The sequence below is a fragment of the Myxocyprinus asiaticus genome, chromosome 22, assembly GCF_019703515.2.
Source record: "Myxocyprinus asiaticus isolate MX2 ecotype Aquarium Trade chromosome 22, UBuf_Myxa_2, whole genome shotgun sequence".
Taxonomy (NCBI): Eukaryota; Metazoa; Chordata; class Actinopteri; order Cypriniformes; family Catostomidae; genus Myxocyprinus; species Myxocyprinus asiaticus.
Window position 1 is genome coordinate 22,900,320 of NC_059365.1, and position 20,662 is coordinate 22,920,981.

Below are 20,662 nucleotides of genomic sequence, written 5' to 3' on the forward strand. Positions count from 1 at the left end.
AGCTGTCAGCTGAGGACATGTGAGACATCTGTTTCTCAAACTAGAGACTCTGATGTACTTATTCTCGTGTTTAGTTGTATCTGGGCCTTCCACATCTCTTTCTGTCCTTGTTAGAGCCAGTTGTCCTTTGTGTTTAAAGACTGTAGTGTACACCTTTGTATGAAATCTTCAGTTTTGTGGCAATTTCTAGCATTGTATAGCCTTCATTCCTCAAAACAATGATTGACTGATGAGTTTCTAGAGAAAGCTGTTTCTTTTTTGCCATTTTTTACCTAATACTGATCTTAAGACATGCCAGTCTATTGCATACTGTGGCAACTCAAAAACAAACACAATGTTAACCTTCATTTAATGAACCAAATAGCTTTCAGACGTGTTTGATATAATGGCAAGTGATTTTCTAGTACCAGATTAGCAATTTAGCATGATTACTCAAGGATAACGTGTTGGAGTGATGGCTGCTGGACATGGGGCCTGTCTAGATTTGATCAAAAATGACTTTTTTCAAATAGTGATGGTGCTGTTTTTTACATCAGTAATGTCCTGACTATTCTTTGTGATCAGTTGAATGCCACTTTGGTGAATTAAAGTACCAAATCTGTACATTATTCCAAACTTTTGGCCGCTAATGTATATCATGTCAGCATTTTCTGTGGCAACGATGCACCTGTATGTAACACACTAATTAAATTCCCTTACTTTCCCTTGGTGATGCCTGTAAGTAATTGGTATACTGAAAAAGAATGTTGTGGGAATTATTCCATAAAATAATGGAAATTTGTGAATTTTAAATTTGAAGAGAACAATAAATGTGCCTCTGCAATTATCAAGATGTGTTATGCTAAAACAAAGAGCACCACACCACATCCAATTTTTATGTGCTTGATATCCCAGACTGTCTGATCTGCAATAAAATATTTTCTTTTCAAATGTGAACTAAATTTAGATTAATATTTATATGGGTTTAACTAGTCTCAGCCTCAGACAGCACGATCACAGACCGCCTAGGGTCCGTGCTCTAACCTAACTCGACTTGATTTAGATTTTAATTAGATTGTTTTGAGACTTTTCATTAGCAATGAATCTTGTATATAATATATCAATATGCCATTTTACTAAAATATTCAATTTAAACATGAAATTTAAACTTTACACTTTTACTAAATGCAAAAAAATAAAAAATAAAAAAATAATTGTAAAGCCACTAAGCCATTACATTGTACTTCTACTTCCATAGTGTTTGTGAGAGTAGGGCCACTTTTACAATAGCTGCAGCTCTGGCCATGAGAGCAATGGGAGTCCACTTGCTTGCACAGTTGGGGTTTTGTCTCTTCATTACCTCCACTGTTCCACCTCAATTAAATACACTTTAATTAACGGGTATGTGGCGTAGATCGACCCGCCTCCCGCTGGAACCTGGAAGTGCTAAAAACAGATAAACAACTTGCCGCTAATGAAAAATTGATTACATCGACTGCCGTGGAAAAAGAAGGCTGTTTAACAACAAAAAAAAAAAGAATAAAAGATTGACTGATTCAGCCACCCCTTCAACCTTTCAGAGCAATTTAATATTCCAGAGAGTCAACACAAACTCAGACCTTTCAAGTCCTTGAAATTGAAGGGGGAAAAAACCCTCATCTTGAGAGGGACGGCATATGGACTCCTGTGTACAAACATCAGAGAGACTTTACTTATGTTTCTCTCAATTTTAGTTGTTATTTATTTGTTAGGAGGACTTTTTTTCCTCTAAAAGTTGCTTTTTACAAAAATGGCTTAATGGAAGACCAATTCTGAACTTGCCTGAAAGGTTGCCTTAGGCAGCAGAGAAGTTTGAAAAAGTCACTGGTGTAATTTCTCTGCAGTGATAAATTGGCTCCAGCATGGACTTATGAATTTAAAATTGCCCTGGGCTGTGTTATTTCCTAGGGTTTTAAGGAGTCATTGAGGTGATAGTTGTAAGGACATAATGATTAGTTGAAATGAAGGTGGATGGGGGCAAGCCAGTTCTAAGTTTCCCTTATTATCAGGCATGGTTAGATATTCCTACTGTACGCTTTGATGTCTGATTCCAGCATGCAACGTGAAACCAGAAGTACTATATAGCTAGATCTCTAACACAGAGCACACAATACCTGATTTATATGAATTTATGCAAAGAATACATACTGAAAGTGAAAATTCCTTTGAAACACAGAAGCAATGGGTGTTTGACGCATGCAGATGTAATATGTGAAATACGAACACTCTGTATCTTTACATGCAGATTAGTGTCTGACTGGAAACAGACATGCTGATGTACAGTAACTTGCATATTAATTCATTTAGATTAATGGTTTGCAGACCACTGGGATATTTTAAGTTGAAGGTAAATTAAATGTATAATATAAACTGAGTAATGAAGTTGTTCTAGCACCATCTATGGAATCAAGTCTTCCTATTTTAGGATGTCTCTCTAGAATAACGGAGTGCCCAGTTTTTGATGACCTGCAGAATATGGTCAAGGCTTATGGATGTAATTATTTATTAAATACCCCCCAAAACAAGATTTGGCATGCAGCCATATATATATATATATATATATATATATATATATATATATATATATATATATATATATACAATTTTAAACCTCCCATGCTTTTTTGACTTTCACACTGAATGGTTTCTTGTGAGTTTTGTTGGCAGCACTTTCTGCAAGATGAAATAGCCTACTACATTATATAAAGCTATTTATACATGAAACCTTGCAGATATTTTTTTTATTTGTATTTATTTATTTATTTTTGCATTTTTAAAGACACTAAATGTAATAATACACAGAAATAAAATTTTGTGAAAAAAGGCTCTTGCCCTTGAAAATCTTGTGTGAATGTGTATGCCTGACACTGAGTGTGATGTGTATAAGTGTATATGTTAGCAGAAAATGTTAGCAGTCACAGCTTGCAGGATGACAAGTTCAGAGCCATTGTGCATTGGCTTTAGCACAAAACTATCAAAGGATTATTGACAATTTTATACCCCAACATTCAAACACAATCCATCAGTGAGAATTAGAGTTCCAAAGATGCAGTCAATCATGGTGGTTATAATTCAGCACTGTGCTGTTGTGTCTATTTCTATTGCCAAAACAAGCAAAAACATTTAGGTAAAGCAAAACAGCTGTCAGATATTCAGATCATTTAGTCTTTCAAGCTGTTCTTTGCTTCCATTGTAAAAGTAAACCACATGCTAGACTTGCATTGCTAAAGAAGATTCAGCAAAAGGTTGAATAGGAGAGTATTACGATGACCTACCCTCTAATGGACTAGATTGCTATCCACAATATTCTCAGCAAATCAACTGTATTTCGCTAGGTGGGAGGATTTTTCCAGTTGGCTAGTGGAAGTGCGATTAGTTGGCGTTTTGTGTAGCCGGTCTCTGCTTGCGTGTCATGCGGTTAGATTCTTGCTTTTTAAATGTTGTAAGATGTCTTCAAAATTTCCCAGACAGTGTGTGCAGTTAATGGTTATCCTAATAATAAAGCAAAACTAAAGTTTTATCTAAAACAGCAATGTTATTATCAGAAACCAATCGCAAAGCAAAGCGCTCCAGTCCCAGATGCTGCTTCTTCCATCGGCTGCCTACAGAAGGATTGACTTGAAAAATCTTGGAATAATTTGTTTGTGTGCTCTTTTCACTTTATTGGCAAGAAGTCAACAGCGAGGATTACTTATATTATCCACCGTTATGGCAGAACATCCAGAAATGGAGCACAATGAATTACATATAAACGATAGCATTATTCAGCAATGGCCTGTGTGAATGCTTCACATGTTTTGAAATGACGTTATTACGGAGTATAAAAAGGAACAGTGTTTTACCTGAACTGTCTGTGAGTAGTGACTATGTTTTCAGCTCTTTTCATGCTGTGATGGTAAATGGATAAAGTCTACTGTGGAAGACCATAATTATTAGCTTAGACATGTACAGTATTGAGATGTTTTATCACGTTTGAAATTAATTGTATTTTGATTTTCCTCTGCCCTGCATTTTTCCTGCCTGCAATTCACTTAGCACTGTCTTTGCAGAATGTGCATGTCTTCCCTTAAGGGGAAAAGGTGATCTGGAAAACACTGTGGACATTAATTCAGTATCAGTTACATTTATTTGTACAGTGCTTTTAATAATACATGTTTTATAGTTGCTTTACAGAGAACATTGAACTTTTGTGTAAAAAGTTTATAATATATGCCCAAATAAATATGCTTATTCGTATTGCATGTAGTTCTTTTTGTATGGTACAGTTTATTGTGTGGCTGCTAAAACACGGTTATTTCCTACACAAGAACAATAAATTCAATCTATCAACAGGATCAGTTGTTCAGTCAACACTAAAACATTTCATGTAGGTTATAGCATTTAGAAATGGAGATTATGTATGTAAACTAATAATTATAAAGCTAGATTGAGTTTACTTCACATTCATCTCACGCAAAATAATTGTATTTTATCAGAGAAACGGCAGCATGACAGTATCATCGCTTGAGTCCTGCAATACACAAGCATCCTGCTGTCTGGACCTCCCCGGTATCTGCAGTAAGAACATAATCTCGGTACAACAAACTCCTCAGGTTCTGACTAGAATCAATATATCCTTAAAAATAAACTTAATTATCTACAGTTCTCAAAACATGTCCAAATTTACAGCTGTGAAGGCGCCAATAGTTTACATAGCTTTTCAGGTTAGTCTGATCAGGTTCTTCCATCAATGGATAAAGACTAAATAAAATAACTAAAATGCTTCTATTTGCAATATTTGTCCATCATCCTGAAACCCATAATCATAAACAGATATAGGAAGGAAGAACAATATCGCCTCGCTATAATTCTGTGAACATTTGTTCTCAAGTTTCTGTCATTTTTAATGCTGCATTAGTACATAACATAACGATTGTATACGCTTAACCGGAAGTTCCGCCCACATCGCCCGCAAAGCGTCATGGGACTCAGGAATATTGTGGATAGCTCTGTGGCTTTATACTTGAGGGTCCATCAATGAAAGCTGTGTTTTATAGTTGTTTTATAAGATGTATTTTTATGACTAGCCCTGCTACACAGTTGTCTGTCATGACTTTTTGTCCCAGAAATGTGTGCAACAGATTGCAGTCCTCATGGCACTTGTGTTGGAGGTGTGTGTCGGTGTGCGGACGGCTGGTCGGGGGCAGGATGTGAACAGGAGAACTGTCAGCCTCACTGTGGGGAGCATGGCATGTGTCGCAAGGGGAGGTGTGAGTGTCATCAAGGTTGGACTGGAGAAAACTGCAATATCGGTGAGTTTGCATGTTATGAACTTTGTATTTTGTTAAAGGGATAGTTTCCCCAAAAATGAAAATTCTCTCATTATATACTCACCTTAATGCCATCCCAGATGTGTATGACTGTCTTTCTTCTGCTTAACACAAATGAACATTTGTAGAAGAATATTTCAGCTTTGAAGGTCCTCACAATGCAAGTGAATAGTGACCAAAATTTTGAAGCTCCAAAAAGACATAAAGGCAGCCATAATCCTTAAGACTCCAGTGGTTTAATCTATATCTTTAGAAGCGATATGATAGGTGTGGGTGAGAAACAGATCAATATTTAAATTATCTTTTACCATCAATCTTCACTTTCACATTCTTTTTTTGTTTTTGGCAATTCGCATTCTTCTTGCATATTGCTACCTACTTGGCAGGGAGGAGAATTTATAGTGAAAAAGGACTTAAATATTGATCACCCACCTCTATAATATCACTTCTGTAGATATAGATTTAACCACTGGAGCTGTATAGATTACCTTTATGCTGCCTTTACATGCTTTTTGGACCTTCAAATTTCTGGCAACCATTTACTTGCATTGTATGAACCTACAGAGCTGAAACATTCTTCTAAAAATCCTCATTTGTGTTTAGCAGAAGAAATAAAGTAATACACATCTGGGATGGTATGAGGGTGAGAAAATTATGAATTGCAATTTTTGGGTTAACTATCTCTTTAAGTTAGTCTAAAAAAGTGTAATATTGAAAAGTGTCCCACAGAGTTCCCACTGTCATGGAAAACACTTTTATTTAATATTTGTTTTTATTTAAAACGATTAAAATCCTTATTCAGTAATCATCAACAACCGGAAAACTCTGGAAAACGGGAAAATTCATCAGTCAAAACGTGTGAACCTTGGCCATATTGTTCGTAAGGATCTTGAGACAGAATCAAATAATACATTAATGTAGCATATTTTCAAATGTCATATACTCATTATGAGAGCTCACAGGTTACCAATTTGCGAACTTTGAATATGTACATTTATTACATACAGATTTAGAATTATACAAAACTTAATTAATAGAGATTTTATGACCGATGGAATTTGAATGGCTTCTCTTTTTTTTTCCTGTTCTCTCTTTCTTTCTTTTCATTACTCTAGCTCACTTTATGGACAGTAAAATCAAAGGTACAGTGCTTTCATTCATCAGTCAAGTTGTGCTTATGTGATGTGTGGAATAAACATTTTATTTTTCGTTTAATTTATAGTTTTCATGAATTTCCTTTTAATTATGTTTTCCTCAAATGTTTTTCCTTGCTTTTGCAAAAAAAAAGAAGAAAAAAAAAAGAAGAAAAAGACAAAAATCAGAAGCATTCCTGCCTTTCTCTAATTAAGCTATCATAAAATGCCATATTTACTTAGGAGAGAGTAAGCCACCACATATTAGAATTTGTAACCAGTAAAGGCTGCCTGGGCTGTCTATAGAAATGACTGACACTAAATCACTGCATTCTGCAGTATAACACCACCATGATTAATTCTTTCCCCTGAATGTCTTTTCATGATAGCAGACTGGATAGGATATAGAGGTAAAGGTCATGCTGCCCTGAAGAGAGCATGTGGCTCTGACCCCTCTGTCTCTCAAGCATGACTTTCATTATGTCTATGTACCATGTATTAATGTGTCCCTCCGTGTGTTCAGTTTCAGATTTACTGTTTTTTTTTTTTTTTTAACTGTAGGCAGGCAGACACACACACACACACAGTCATCAGTCAGTCCATGCACATATACACATTCATATTACTGCCCCAAATCCCCATTGTTGTACATCTCACTGTCTCTTAATGTAATATTTAGCAGCTGCTAAGCTCCTTTAGTTTAGCATTTCCCTCTGTAATTTCCTTTGACTTCAAACATTCTGTGACAAAGGATATGACTTCAGTACTGAGCACTTGTATACTGTCTGATGAACTCACTCTGCACTTGTGCTGTTAAACTCAGCATACTGTTAATTCACATGGACAAATACATGTAATGTGATATTATTTTTCAAAATATCTTTAAGGACTGCAATAAAGACTAACTTTTAAACTGCTCAGATACATAATAAATATTTGTAACTTTATGAAAATCATGTTGCCTAGCTATGCCATTAATATTTAGTAGAATTTATTTATCAAGTCCCTCAAAAAATGGAGAACAGAAAATAAAAAAACACACAGTATATTGTTTCATGTGAAATTACAGTTGTCCCTGAGTCCTGTCCAATGTCTTTAAAATGTCAAGTTCCAAACATTTGTCTGACTGAGAAAGACACATTGGCCATGTTCTCCCCTTTATGTTTAAAAAGTTAACGTTCTCCACCCCTTGACACATCCTAGGCTGCTGATTGTTCTCTATGTGTAACTGATTAATTTGTCCTGGTAGATAGTTGTCCAGGGCTGTGCAACAACAACGGCAGGTGCATTCTGGACCAGAACGGATGGTATTGCCTCTGCCAGTCGGGATGGAGAGGGGTGGGGTGTGATGTCGCTATGGAAACCCTTTGCTCAGACGGCAAGGACAATGAGGGAGGTAAGAAAATGCTGGGAACTTGAGAGCTGAATGTTTTTGTTAACACTTGGACACTGTTTCCACGCTCTTTCTAAAATCATCTGCATAACATAAAAACATCCAAATAATCTTGAAGTTTCACTGAAGTGTCCTGCTGCTCTTGTAGATGGCTTGGTGGACTGTATGGATCCAGACTGTTGCATTCACAGCACCTGTCAGGGTCAGACATACTGCCGTGGGGCTCCAGATCCCAGCACAATGCAACACCAGAGCTCACCTACTGCAGATGCTCTGGGCTTCTATCAGCGTGTCAGCTTCCTGGTGGCTCCAGGGGGTACACATACCCTACCAGGGGAAAACACTTTTAACAGGTAAGAAGCTTTAACACTGCAAAAATGCTCAGCTAGGCTTGGATTTGGACGAATTTTGAGGAAGGACCCAAACGCAGAGAGGCAAGTTTAAGGGCATTTGTTGAAAATAAACAAAATACAAACAGAAACCCACAAGAGACAGAAAAGACTAATCAGAACAAAGATCAACAAAAGATAAACAAGGACAGGACTAACCGAGGTTCAGGAACCGAGTGGGGAACAGACTTGACTTCACGAGACTCTCAAACATCACAAAACAATCTGGCAGAGACATGAGGAAAGAGGGCACAATATATAGAAGGAACACACATGAGGAACAGTGAAACTAATTAATATAACAAGGACTAAACAAGTGAGAGTGATGACACACATGGTAAGACAAACACAAAGCCATGTGCAAACATACAAGACCAGACAGACATGAGTGCACAAGGCGATGAAGAATCAAACACAGCCATGTGCACTCACAACACACAAGATGTACAAACATAACCAATGGGTGGAGGAGACTGTCATGATCCCGCCATAACAAGAATAAACTAAGTCTAAAGTAGCAGGATCCCCCCCCCCAAGGAACGACTACCAGGTATTCTACGAACAAGACAAAAAAAAAAAAGACCAAACATTGGGATAGGAGAGTGGGGGAAACAGGTGGATGACACAAAACAAACAAGAAAAACATAAGTCCAAGCAAGGAGGCAGGACCGGAAGAACAGAACTAGGCAGAGCCGGTGGGATAGGCCAGGGCGGAGCCGGTGGAACAGCCCAAGGTGGAGCCAGCAGGACAGACCAGGGCGGAGCCAGCATGACTGGCCGGCAGATGCCCAGGAGACCACAGACGATCCGGTGGACTGCCAAGAGAAAGAGGCATGGGCAGTGATGGCTTGACTGGCCATGGCAGCTTGACTTGGCGTGGCGATTTGACCTGGCTAGGCTTGGCAGGTACCGGCGTCAAGATGATAGGGATTGAATCGGCGGTCAGCGGGGAATGGACCTACACAGGAGAGAGCTTAACAGAAGGAGTGGGATCAGGAGACCAGGGAGGAGACTCCATTAGAAGAGCAAGGTCAGGTGGCTCCAGGACAGGAGTGAGGTCAGGCGGGTGCTGGTTACTGGGCTGAGCAACAGACTGCTGGCTGGTGTCTGATGGGTGCTGGCCACTGGAATGAACAAAAGGGTGGTCGACAACCAGTGGGGACTGGACAGGACAGTCGATTGTCACAGGGGACAGAATAGGCTCATCGACGGCCACGGGAATTTGGACAGGCTCGTCAACGGCCACAGGAAGCAGGACAGGCTTGTCGACAGCCACAGGGAACCGGACAGGCTCGTTGACAGCCACGGGGAACCGGGCAAGCTCGTCGACAGCCACAGGGAACCGGACCAAACAGACGTGAGTGCACATGGCAATGAAGAATCAAACACAGCTATGTGCACTCACAACACACAAGACGTGTACAAACATAACCATTGGGTGGAGGAGACTGTCCTGCCACAACAAGAATAAACTAAGACTAAAGTAGCAGGATCATGACAGTTACAAGATATTTTATAATGTTTTATAATGCCATAAAAGGGCTAATTTAGCTGCATTAGGAAACTCAAGTTATTTAGACATTATTTCACCAATAAATTATACAAGTCATTTCATGCCAAGCTTCTCAATGAGTTTTAGACGCATGGCTTGTTTTCCTCATAATGTATCTATTTCATGTTTTATTTATAATCAATGATACAATGTATTAAAATTTATAGCCTATGCATAGAAGTCCTTCAGGCTATGCAAGTAATTGTGATTCTGTTTGATGTGTTGCACAATATTTCCAACAATCTTTTAGTGGGTTTTTGTAACGTTTTGGGGTCTGAGATCTAACAGCATGGGAAAATAGAGCAAGCCTCTCACAGTCATACAGAATAAAGGGTTCTTCCATTTTGATTAGAATTCAGCACTTCTGGTTTCCCTTCTGAAGACTTCATGTTGTCTTATCTAATTTCTTCTGCCTTTTTATTGCAGATTAAAAAAAAAGAAAAACGTATGAGCTGTACGTAAAGCTAAGAAAGCAGGCACTTTTGGAAATTATGTTTCAATTTGGACTCTTGAGTGAATATGGTCTATACCCTTCGGTGTTTTTTAGGCAAAGGTAACAATATGAGCATTGCTCCTTGTCCACACTTTCTTAGAGTAAGACGAGTTAAAAAAAGATTTGCTGGAATCTCCTGGTATTGGGTTGATGAAGTTTTGATTACGCCTTGATGATAAAACATCTCATCCCGCCCATCTGCCCTGGGGCTCGTTTTGTTTGCACGTTCAGAAATTATCGCGCAATTAGTCCAAAGACGTGAGATTGCTGGTCAGCCACTAAGCGGTGCTTGGGGAAATAATTTGTGCAGTAATTATGCCTGTTAAGACTATCAAAACAGCAGAGCAAGGAAAGGTCAGGTATGTCAGGGGTCACATTGATCAGACAGTGAAGAATGATAAAACCTGGACGTTTTATATATGTAATCCTCATGCAAGGCTGCTGATTTTAATTAATTAATTTATTTAATAAGCAGCCTGCTGACCTTGAAAATCATTCAATCAATCAATGAACAGCTGTTTAAGTTACATGTTTTTAATGAGTATTTTTTTCTGTTTGTGTTAATTTAACAGCTTTGTGTCAGTAGTGCGAGGACAGGTGGTGACCGGTGATGGCACTCCACTGATTGGGGTGAATGTCTCCCTTCTGCACTATCCCCAACAGGGTTATACCATTACCAGACAGGACGGCATGTACGTACAAATATGTTTTACACAGAAAAGCACATGCAAATCTTACACTATGTATTCACACATAATTATGCTAATATATATCCCTAAGATAGTCAGTGAGAAACCATTTTGCATAGTTTTATGCAAATTTCCTCCATATACACGTAACAGACATCTTGTATATTTAACTGCTTGCCACCCACCCACATGCACACACAACTTCTCACCTCCAACCCCTTGTCAATGTTACTGTCTGTCGCAGGCAGCAAATAACAACTTGACCTAAGAATGTCCTTTTCAGGTCTAAATTAGGTTAAATTTGGATGTGACATCTTAATATCACAGGGGTGACACACATAAAAAGATGAAAATCACATGCAAATGTCATTTTGATCCCCCTAGTCTAGTTACGTAACATTAAAGCATTCAGCATCACTAAGAGTTTAACTTTCTTATCTGAGCCTATTCTGGGGCTGATAGAACTTATTATACCTTCATAATAATCCATTTGGTCATTATCTAACATTATCAGCTATCACAAAGATTGGCAGCTAATAGAAGTCAACTACTCAGGGCCATACATTTGTGGGAGTTTGTATGCATGGGTGGCGACCACATGCATTTCACTGCGGTGTGACCATAATCACATACACATTAAAGGGATAGTTCACCCAAAACTTAAAACTCTGTCATCATTCACTCACCCAGACATAAGGAGATGTTAGGCAGAATTTTAGCCTCAGTCACTTTCATTGCATCTTTTTTTTTTTCATACATTAATGTGAACACCTTTTGGGTAAGAAAAAAGTAATATGGGTTTAGAACAACATCAGACAGAATTAAAATTTGTGGGTGAACTATCCCTTTTGAAACGTACAGTATATTCTCTTCAATAGAAGAGAAAAAAAGAAAATAATACCCAAGAGATGGCAATACGTCCCTAAAGAAGGAAGGCCTATGTTAAGGATTATCTGATATTTCCAAATCCCTCCTAAAAACCTGCATACAGTGCACACAGGGGAATGGGCTTCAAATAATCATGCTTGTTCAGTGCTGGTGTCTGCACTTGGTTAGTGAGCGTGTCCAAGGGGAGGCAAAGCAAAGAAGAAACAGCTTCAAAGACTGATGGTCTGGAACGGTGGTCCAGCCATGCCCAGATTGAAAAAGGGACAAGAGCAGTTAGAAAATTTCAAGGAAGCAGTGCTGCAAAGATGTGTATGCTTGTGGATGCTTGAGTGTGATTCAGTATCAGTGTGAATGTTAGGTTGGGCTCTGTGCAAAAAAGGGAGTCAGCAGCTCATATAGAGCACGACTTCAAAGAGACGCCCCTTCATTTCCAAATCTGTGCCTACCTCCACACTATGCCACGCTAATTAAATCAGGTCCTGCACTAACTGCTGCTTCCGAATCTCTCCTCCAAATCCCACTTATGTAAAAATATCTACCCCTCCTCTCATCAACTAACAGAACATCTAAGTGTGCCAGCAAACTACTGATAAAAGTGAGTGAAGTGCATTCCTGGCCTGTTATTCAGCTCTGTTATTTTCATGTGCTGTTTATTGAAGTTTTTCGGCACATGAATCGCCTACATCTTGGCGGAAGATATGGAGCATGGAAGACATTACTAAGTGCTGTGATGAAGCTAACAAAGCATGTAATTTGGAGAGGACCCGTGCTGTTGTCAGTATGATAACAGGAAATTATGTATCACAGCTAGCCTTCATATGCCCTCTGCCCTCTAACAAACAATGCTGAGTTTCTGGCACAGACTATATTTCAAGCTTATACAAATTGTGAATTAGGCTGAAAGCAAATAGAAATGTTGTTGTTTGCAAGAGTGCTTGGAATGTTAAGGCTGAAAGAACCTGTTTTTGTGTCCATCTGTGCTGTTTTAATTATTTTTTTTTTTTTATGTAGACATCTTTACTATGTCTGTTTTCAGCATGAGCGCCGTATTTTTTAGACACCATATCAAGTTAAAAGAACTTTAACTTTTAAAAAACACGTTACAAGACACCTGCATTCTGTTCTATGTGTTGCACTGCATCTAGCTTTTTTAATGCAAGAACACATTCAGCCTGAACATCCACTTACAATGATATGACAAAAACTTGGCAAAAATCATATTGTTCAAATATAGTTTACTTCAGTTGGCTTTGATAAATGTCTTGTTTCTTGTGCATGCAACAGTAACAAAAAATTACCTTAATTAAAATTAAATTAATAATTTTTTGGACATATTCCATAGTCAGGGACGGATTAACCACCGGGCCATTTGGGCTGTTGCCCAGGGGCATCTAAACCCAAAGGGCCCTGAGCTCTAAATCAATTATTTATTTATATTGAGATACCTATTATAAATCCATGTAAATGTCAGCCTTATGTGAAATACTATTTGTTCGGCCGAATGTGTGCTAGACGACAGCAGCGCGAGCACAAGCACTCGAGGGCGCACTCAGGGAATCTGCGTCTCACAGGTGCTGCGCGTTTATTTGAAGGACTACAGAAAACAGCGTCTGATTTACAAAATACTTCAAAACACAAAGATAAGGTGCAGTTTATCCTCGCTGTGTACAAAGCTGATGGTTTAAATTCATATAAGCAGCAGAATTCATGCAACAGTATAGAGGACTTTAAATGTTTAAGTCCTGCATGCATTTAATGTTTAATGATAAAGAGAAAGGTGCCTTAATACCCTAAATATGTGCATGTAACCTTTTGTAATATTTGATTAACCGCGAGAGTTTATAAAAGGTTATTGTGTTATTTGTCGGGAGTCACGACATTTATCGCCATGGATGTGTCAAGCACAATTTCAGAAAGCAGGGAATAAAGTGCACAGTGAGCTATGAGCCTAAATAGCACATTAAATAGATCTTCAAATGATTAAAGGAGACCTATTATGCCCCTTTTTACAAGATGTAATATAAGTCTCAGGTGTCCCTAGAATGTGTCTGTGAAGTTTCAGCTCAAAATACCCCACGGATCATTTATTATATCATGTTGTAAATGCCTCTTTTTGGGTGGAATCAAAAACACGCTGTTTTCGTGTGTGTCTCTTTAAATGCAAATGTGCTGCTGCTCCCTGCCCCCTTTCCGGAAGAGGGCTGTGCCTTTACAGCTCCTGCTTCGGATACTATAGCAACAACAAATCAGAACTAATATGACTGACACTGTAAATACCGGAGTTCAGCCATATATGTATGAGCAACCGTAAACGACGCAAAACATAGCATTTTGAGTTTGTGATAGTGCTTCTTATGTAGAAAATCACTTCCTGCCCTCTATCTGCATTTCACGCCACAGCAACACAGTGACGTGACATCATTTGCAAAAAAGCTATAACGACAGCTCTGGTCTCCGTGAATACAATCAGAGACAATGGTAACTTTAGCTGCATTAGCCGTGGAATCAGCTAACAAGCACATTTGGAAAGGCGATTTGCAAACATTCACAAAATATAAAGTGTGATACTTACATCTTCAGGATATAAAGCTGGAACACGAACAGTTGGTACTGATCCATGCTTGAGAGTCAAATTTTTCGAAAATCCTGTTTTATATTAACCCTCATTCACAAAGCAGTCCAGTGAAAAATGATTTGCACAAACATACAAGAATTTTGATATGTTTTGGGGCACATTTTCTTCAAAAACAAACTTGTCCACTGCGTCTTCAGTGGCTCTGATGCCGGGAGTACACGAAGACTCTTATGTTCACTTTTACAGCCAACGACAGAACACTTATCACTGTAACTGCTCCAGCGCGGAAAAAAAATGGCGGACTGTGTGTCGATCACTCAGGGGAGGATCTGTGATAATAGGGTGGAGTCCGTCACCAGTCGTGGGCATTGCCTGCTCTAAAGTGACGTCACTTCAGAGCAGATACGAAAACCAGTCATTTTGAGACACTGTTTTTGATTAATAGAAATATAAGAAAGAGGAGTGGGTGGACTTTTAACATTGTAGGGTGGTTGTGTACACACACTGCCGACTCACATTTATGTTCAAACACCATGTAAAAGTGAATTTTGCATAATAGGTCCCCTTTAAGTCACATTAAAGTCGAACAAAAATAATCTCTGTCACTGCCTGCAACATAGTAGGCATATTCTTAATAAATGGAAAATGCATAATTCTGCCTGGGCAGGTTCACTTTCCATGAGGCAGTGAATGCTACGGATTATAGGACTTCTTCGGGATGCTTTGATTTTTAAATGATTCAGCATTTAACTTATTGTCTGCACACCAGAGCAAAAGGGGGAAAAAACATTGGCTCACCGTTTATCAAGCACTGAAACTTTGCCAGGTGAAAAACAATCTGGAATCATAAGTAACAGTCACATTAAGTACTCTTTGCAGCCTGAACTTCATCAGAATGTCGATTTGTGACACCAGTGCTGAAAAAGCTTGATGCAGCACAACAAATGGTGAAACAGAACACAGGTGTCTTGAGATGCATTAATAAATATTGAAATTATTTTTAAGTTAACAGTGTCTAAAAAAAATGCGACGGTCCTGCACAACGAATTGTAAAACAGAACGCAGGTGTCTTGAGATGCGTTTATAAATATTAAAGTTATTTTAAACGTTACAGTGAGTTGTGGCACAACAATCAAAGATGTCCGTCCAGTGCATGTTTACATGGCCTCGACGCACGTGTGAACAGCCCGTAACTTTCCCTATAGTCTACTTGAAAAACTGACCCGAACCTGGCCCAAAACCTGTAGGTTTGTCAGGTACCGTCGGACTCAGATCGGGTTGAAGACATCTGAACGTGCAGAATAACCAAATATTGATTTTGGTATTTGAATACCATGCACATCCCTATTAGTGCATGATTTTGGATCGGTTCATAATTAAAAAGTACATATAATTGGCCATGTAAGACATTGCTCCAAACTTTCCTTCCGTCAATTTGAAAAATCCAACCAAATCCATGGTGTACTGGCCCATGGGCCTCTCAGTTCTTAATATCTCCTTGATTATAGTATTCTTTGAAGTACTTTGAAATGGCATGGAAATACCACTCTTTATCATGGTACATATGAGTGTACCACATCTGTTACAATCACTTTACCATGGTACCGACATAGTACTTTTTTCTTAGGCAAAGTTCAATGAATCTGTCAATTACACACAAGCTCTGTGATAATTTAATATGATGTTTTTACTCACCTGTAGGTTTGATTTATTGGTCAATGGTGGCGCTGCATTGACGTTAAGTTTCGTGCGTGCTCCTTACCCTGCTGTATATCGTACAGTATGGTTGTCATGCAGAGTGTTCTATGTGATGGACACATTGGTGATGAGGAAAGAAGAAAGAGACACACCAGCCTGTGAAGTCAATAGCCTTGACAGACCCTCACCCCGAATCACAGCATCACCACATTCCAGTTTCTACCGTTCCAGTTCTGAGGCCAGCCCCATCATCCCTGAAACACAGGTGAGTCATACTGCATCGCATCTGAGAGTAAAATAAGCCTCGGCACATTATTCCTGAAAATGTAAATAAATTTGAAAAAGTGCCCTACTCCCATCTGAGCTGTATTAGTGGATGACACTGCAACATATAAGAGAGCTCTGTGATTTTATTCATATACTGTACTGTCAGGAATACCAGACATTGTTAATACCATGCAGCTTTTGCTTCCGAATTAATTATTTCAATGGCATACTATATCTTGTTCCTGTGGCAGAACGAGAACCATACTTAACCATACATGCTTGTAACAAAAGTCACTTAAGTCTATAAGTGGAAATCAGCAGGGAGCAGCTGGAATTCAAATAGAGAGTTTTTGTGTAAATGCATTAAATTATTTCGTAAGACGTTGATATGGTGTTGATTGCAAATTGAGGATATTAGTAAGCTTATGTGTCTATTTTTACCTAAAAGTAAATAAATAAAATAAATAAGTAGATAAAAAAACATTAAACTCTGGCCCGTTTCCACCTGGTATTACGATGTGTCTCGAGTGATCCAATCACATGTGGTCAGGTTAAACACGTTGCTGTTTACACCTGGTCACTTAAATGCATCTCCTGTGACCACTTGTGTTTGGATTTAGAGGGGAGGGTCTCTGTTTCATGATGACATACATCAATCACTGTGTCTGTGTGATACTACATGATAATAAAGTGCAACAAAGTAACTAAAGACAAAGAAAGCGTGAAAAAAACAGCACACTGTTTTCTCCCAGATGCGGTTGAAATTTAATCTAAGCACAAATGCAACATTTCGGGCAGAATTATCCATTATTTTAGTGGATTACCTGTATTAAAGGAGCTTTAGGTGTTCGTGCTTGTCATTAGTGTTGATATCAGACACACTAAAGAAGATCTGTGAAGCTCTCGTGATTGTGTATGTATCTGCTTTTTAAAATTTCAGATTGGAAGGTTATATCATTTTAAAGCTGCTCGTAAATGGCAAAGTTTAAACTTGTTTTAGAGCAGTGGTTGATTGACAGGTGAGGGGTGGCACTTCACTGCTGTCTGGGACGCATACAGGATGGATTAGCGTTTACACCTCAAATGCAATGTGGTCACATCCATTTTTGACCACATTTGTATGTGTTTTTTGTGATCCGATCACAAAACAGTTTAGACCCCATTTAGACCTGTATTTAGGGCTGACCACATGTGATCGGATCACCTGAAACACATCTTAATACCAGGTGGAAACGGGGCCTCTTACACTCAATGGTATGGAGCCCCTTAGAGGACAGGGCAGGAATTTGTTTTGGAAATAGTTGTTTTATTTCCAGATTATCAGTACTTAAGTGTTGCCAGATATTGGTTTAGTGCTGCGATTAAAGAGTTTTTCCACCTAATGTTTACGCCCCAAACAAGGGCATTTACACTACAGTCGATTAACTTTCTCTCATGCAAATTCTTTTAACCACAGGTTCTTCATGAGCAGACAGCCATTCCTGGAAGTGACTTAGATTTGATTTACTTGAGTTCACGTGCCTCAGCCTACAAACCTGTTCTGAAGGTCATCATGACCCAGTCCAGTGTGCCCTTCGGCTTGGCTAGGGTCCATCTCATGGTGGCTGTGGAGGGCAAAATGTTTCATAAGCAGTTCCCGGCTTCACCCCAGCTCTCCTACAGCTTTATCTGGGACAAGACTGATGCTTACAGCCATAGAGTCTATGGACTAGCAGAGGCTGTGGGTAAGTGGTGGAACATTGAAAGGAAACTGAGATCTATATAAAGCCCTCTGTGTATAAATATATTATTAACTTGAACTGATTTAAACCAAGAGACAATTAATCTTTTTCCACCCAGATAATTCCATAACACTGGTGAGATTATTTTTTTCATGACCAACTTAAAAACTGACAAAGTAAAAGTCAAACTGATTACACCAAGAAGACTTATTTTATAATTATGATCATACAGGCTAGAAGGTGAACTGAATATCCTAGAACTGAAACTGATTGTTTTTAAAGGGATTTAGGACATATAATTTGGGACAATGATATGGTTTATTTTAATACCTGCACAAAATGTACAGTATGATTTAGACTTAAAAATAAAAATACTATCAGTCGATTACAAATTTTTTTCACATAAGGCTGACTGATGCTGTCAGTCGATTACAAATTTTTATTGCGATTGATCGCATATTTCCTTCTTAGGAAAGAAAACAAAACAATATGTAACAATATAATGCTTTATTAAAATTTTCCATACAAAGCGTTCCAAAGCATAAAGATAGAAATGCACTAAAATAGTACCAATTCAAGTAACATTAAACCTTTTACCAAAGTCTAAGTGGGAGTTTGACCAATTTAGAGAAGTAGAAGTAGTTAAATCTCACACGTGAGACATGTTCGCAAAATCACTACCAGAAGGCGCAAAGGGACATTTTTGTCACCATTGTTTAGTAGTGTGAAGAAAGTGAGTTATTATGATTACATTTTAATATTACTATTTGTATTGTATTTTTTTAAATTTTGATGTTTAGAAGGCATTCTAACAATGCAAAATTAATGGCAGCATTAAAGTTATAGCTTAGTTAGCTCATGAATTGTATAGAAAAAAAAAAATGCTCGAATGTCAGCCTTTTTAAATAAATTTAAACTGTTGCTTCATAGATATGTATTAGCTATGTAACTATCTTCCTGAAAATCAAAACGAAAATGCATTGTGAACATTCGTAATTTCATTTGTTAGCCCTAATGAAAAAACAACAACAATGCATTTAATTAATGGCGTTAACCCGTGTTATAATGGCTAGTCGGCAGTGTTAGAGTAAAAGTGTTAGACCCGCTCATAAGCGTGATTAAATATATATATATATGTGTGTGTGTGTGTGTGTGTGTGTGCTTATTTTGTTGTTTTTAAATTATATTATTTAAATTTACAGCAGTTGGTATGGAGTAGTTAAAACTAAAATCTTAAAAAGTTATTTGAAAGTCATATGTGGACTGATAGCTCAGCGGCTCATGTCAACTTCAGGATACTATCTTTTCCTGCTAAACGTGGGTTCGAGAACAGCTTTACTTATCTTATTGTCTGTTTGGATACATGTAGAAAGTAAACTAAATCCAGCAGATTCACAAAAAGCCATTTTGCGCTGTGCTGCTATTGACACTGTGTCCTTAAGATCATTGTTGGTCATTTGTTTATATTATACTCTATATATTATTTACATGGTATTTATTTGTCGCCACGATTGTGTTTTAAAGGTTAAATCATTGGCAATACAATCGCATAGGGTGGCAGTGTTCATGATTACATGATAAAGTTTATTATTCAACTTAATTACATTATAAAGTAGCCTAAAATAGCATGAGTGCAGTTCACAATAGTGTGGAACATTATTGCTTTTTGTTACACTGTATTGTGCACGCTGCAGCCGAGACAGTGAGCCGCACGATGCGTTCAAATAACGAAAATGACATCTGAGCAAGATTTGTTCTCCTTGCTCCACTTTATTTCTAAATGTTCTACAGTTGCTGGTGTGTTTGTTGTTTTATTTTCATCACGCGTGCAGCCACGCTGTGCCTGCGATCGTGGGGGTTCCCTCTACGTCATTCTCTGGTGTTACGGTTTAACTGGGGTTCTGAATAAACTTACTACATAATGTTGGCATCCTTGTACAGATGAAAATAAGTGGTATAATTAGCTCGAATGGCAAAAATTCTTACCGAGGTGGATTCGATCTGTTTCAAAAACAGTATGGTCAGCACAACTTATCACAGCCTAATCAGTTTTAGCTATTAGGCGGTGATAACAGTAACAAACATCTTTATGTTCAAATGAGCTTTCATTATTTGGTGTGAAATGGTGCACATTATCAAGCAATGTTAACACCATGTTAACTTGTGCTTCACATTCACAATATGATGTCTTATCAGATTATGACATTGTATGAAATCTGAATGTCTTTTTCTCGTCTAAACGCTGCTCCCAAATATTATGCGACATTATCAAGTCAAGTCATTTTTATTTGTATAGCACTTTTCACAACACACATCATTTCAAAGCAGCTTTACAGGAAATCATGCATTAACAAATTTTTTTACTGTAATATCTATAAAGTCTTAGAGTCATCATTGTGTAGTTTGATTAAATATGATTGTAAGTTGTGTGTAGAAATTAAACAGTTAAATAATAATTGTATTTAGAGCCCCTGTGAGCAAGCTGAAGGCGACTGTGGCAAGGAACACAAAACTCCATAAGATTTTGGTTAATGGGG

General features: G+C 38.1%; 1 protein-coding gene across 1 annotated transcript in view; it reads left to right on the forward strand.

The window, feature by feature from the left end:
- Positions 1-20,662, forward strand: part of LOC127412901 (teneurin-3-like) — a 203,018-nt gene that overhangs the window by 139,389 nt on the left and 42,967 nt on the right. Inside the window, exons 13-19 of the mRNA XM_051649606.1 lie at positions 5,124-5,309; positions 6,443-6,469; positions 7,710-7,856; positions 8,002-8,206; positions 10,860-10,979; positions 16,141-16,402; positions 17,861-18,128. Coding sequence (XP_051505566.1) covers positions 5,124-5,309; positions 6,443-6,469; positions 7,710-7,856; positions 8,002-8,206; positions 10,860-10,979; positions 16,141-16,402; positions 17,861-18,128 — 1,215 coding nt within the window. The remainder of the gene's footprint in view (positions 1-5,123; positions 5,310-6,442; positions 6,470-7,709; positions 7,857-8,001; positions 8,207-10,859; positions 10,980-16,140; positions 16,403-17,860; positions 18,129-20,662) is intronic.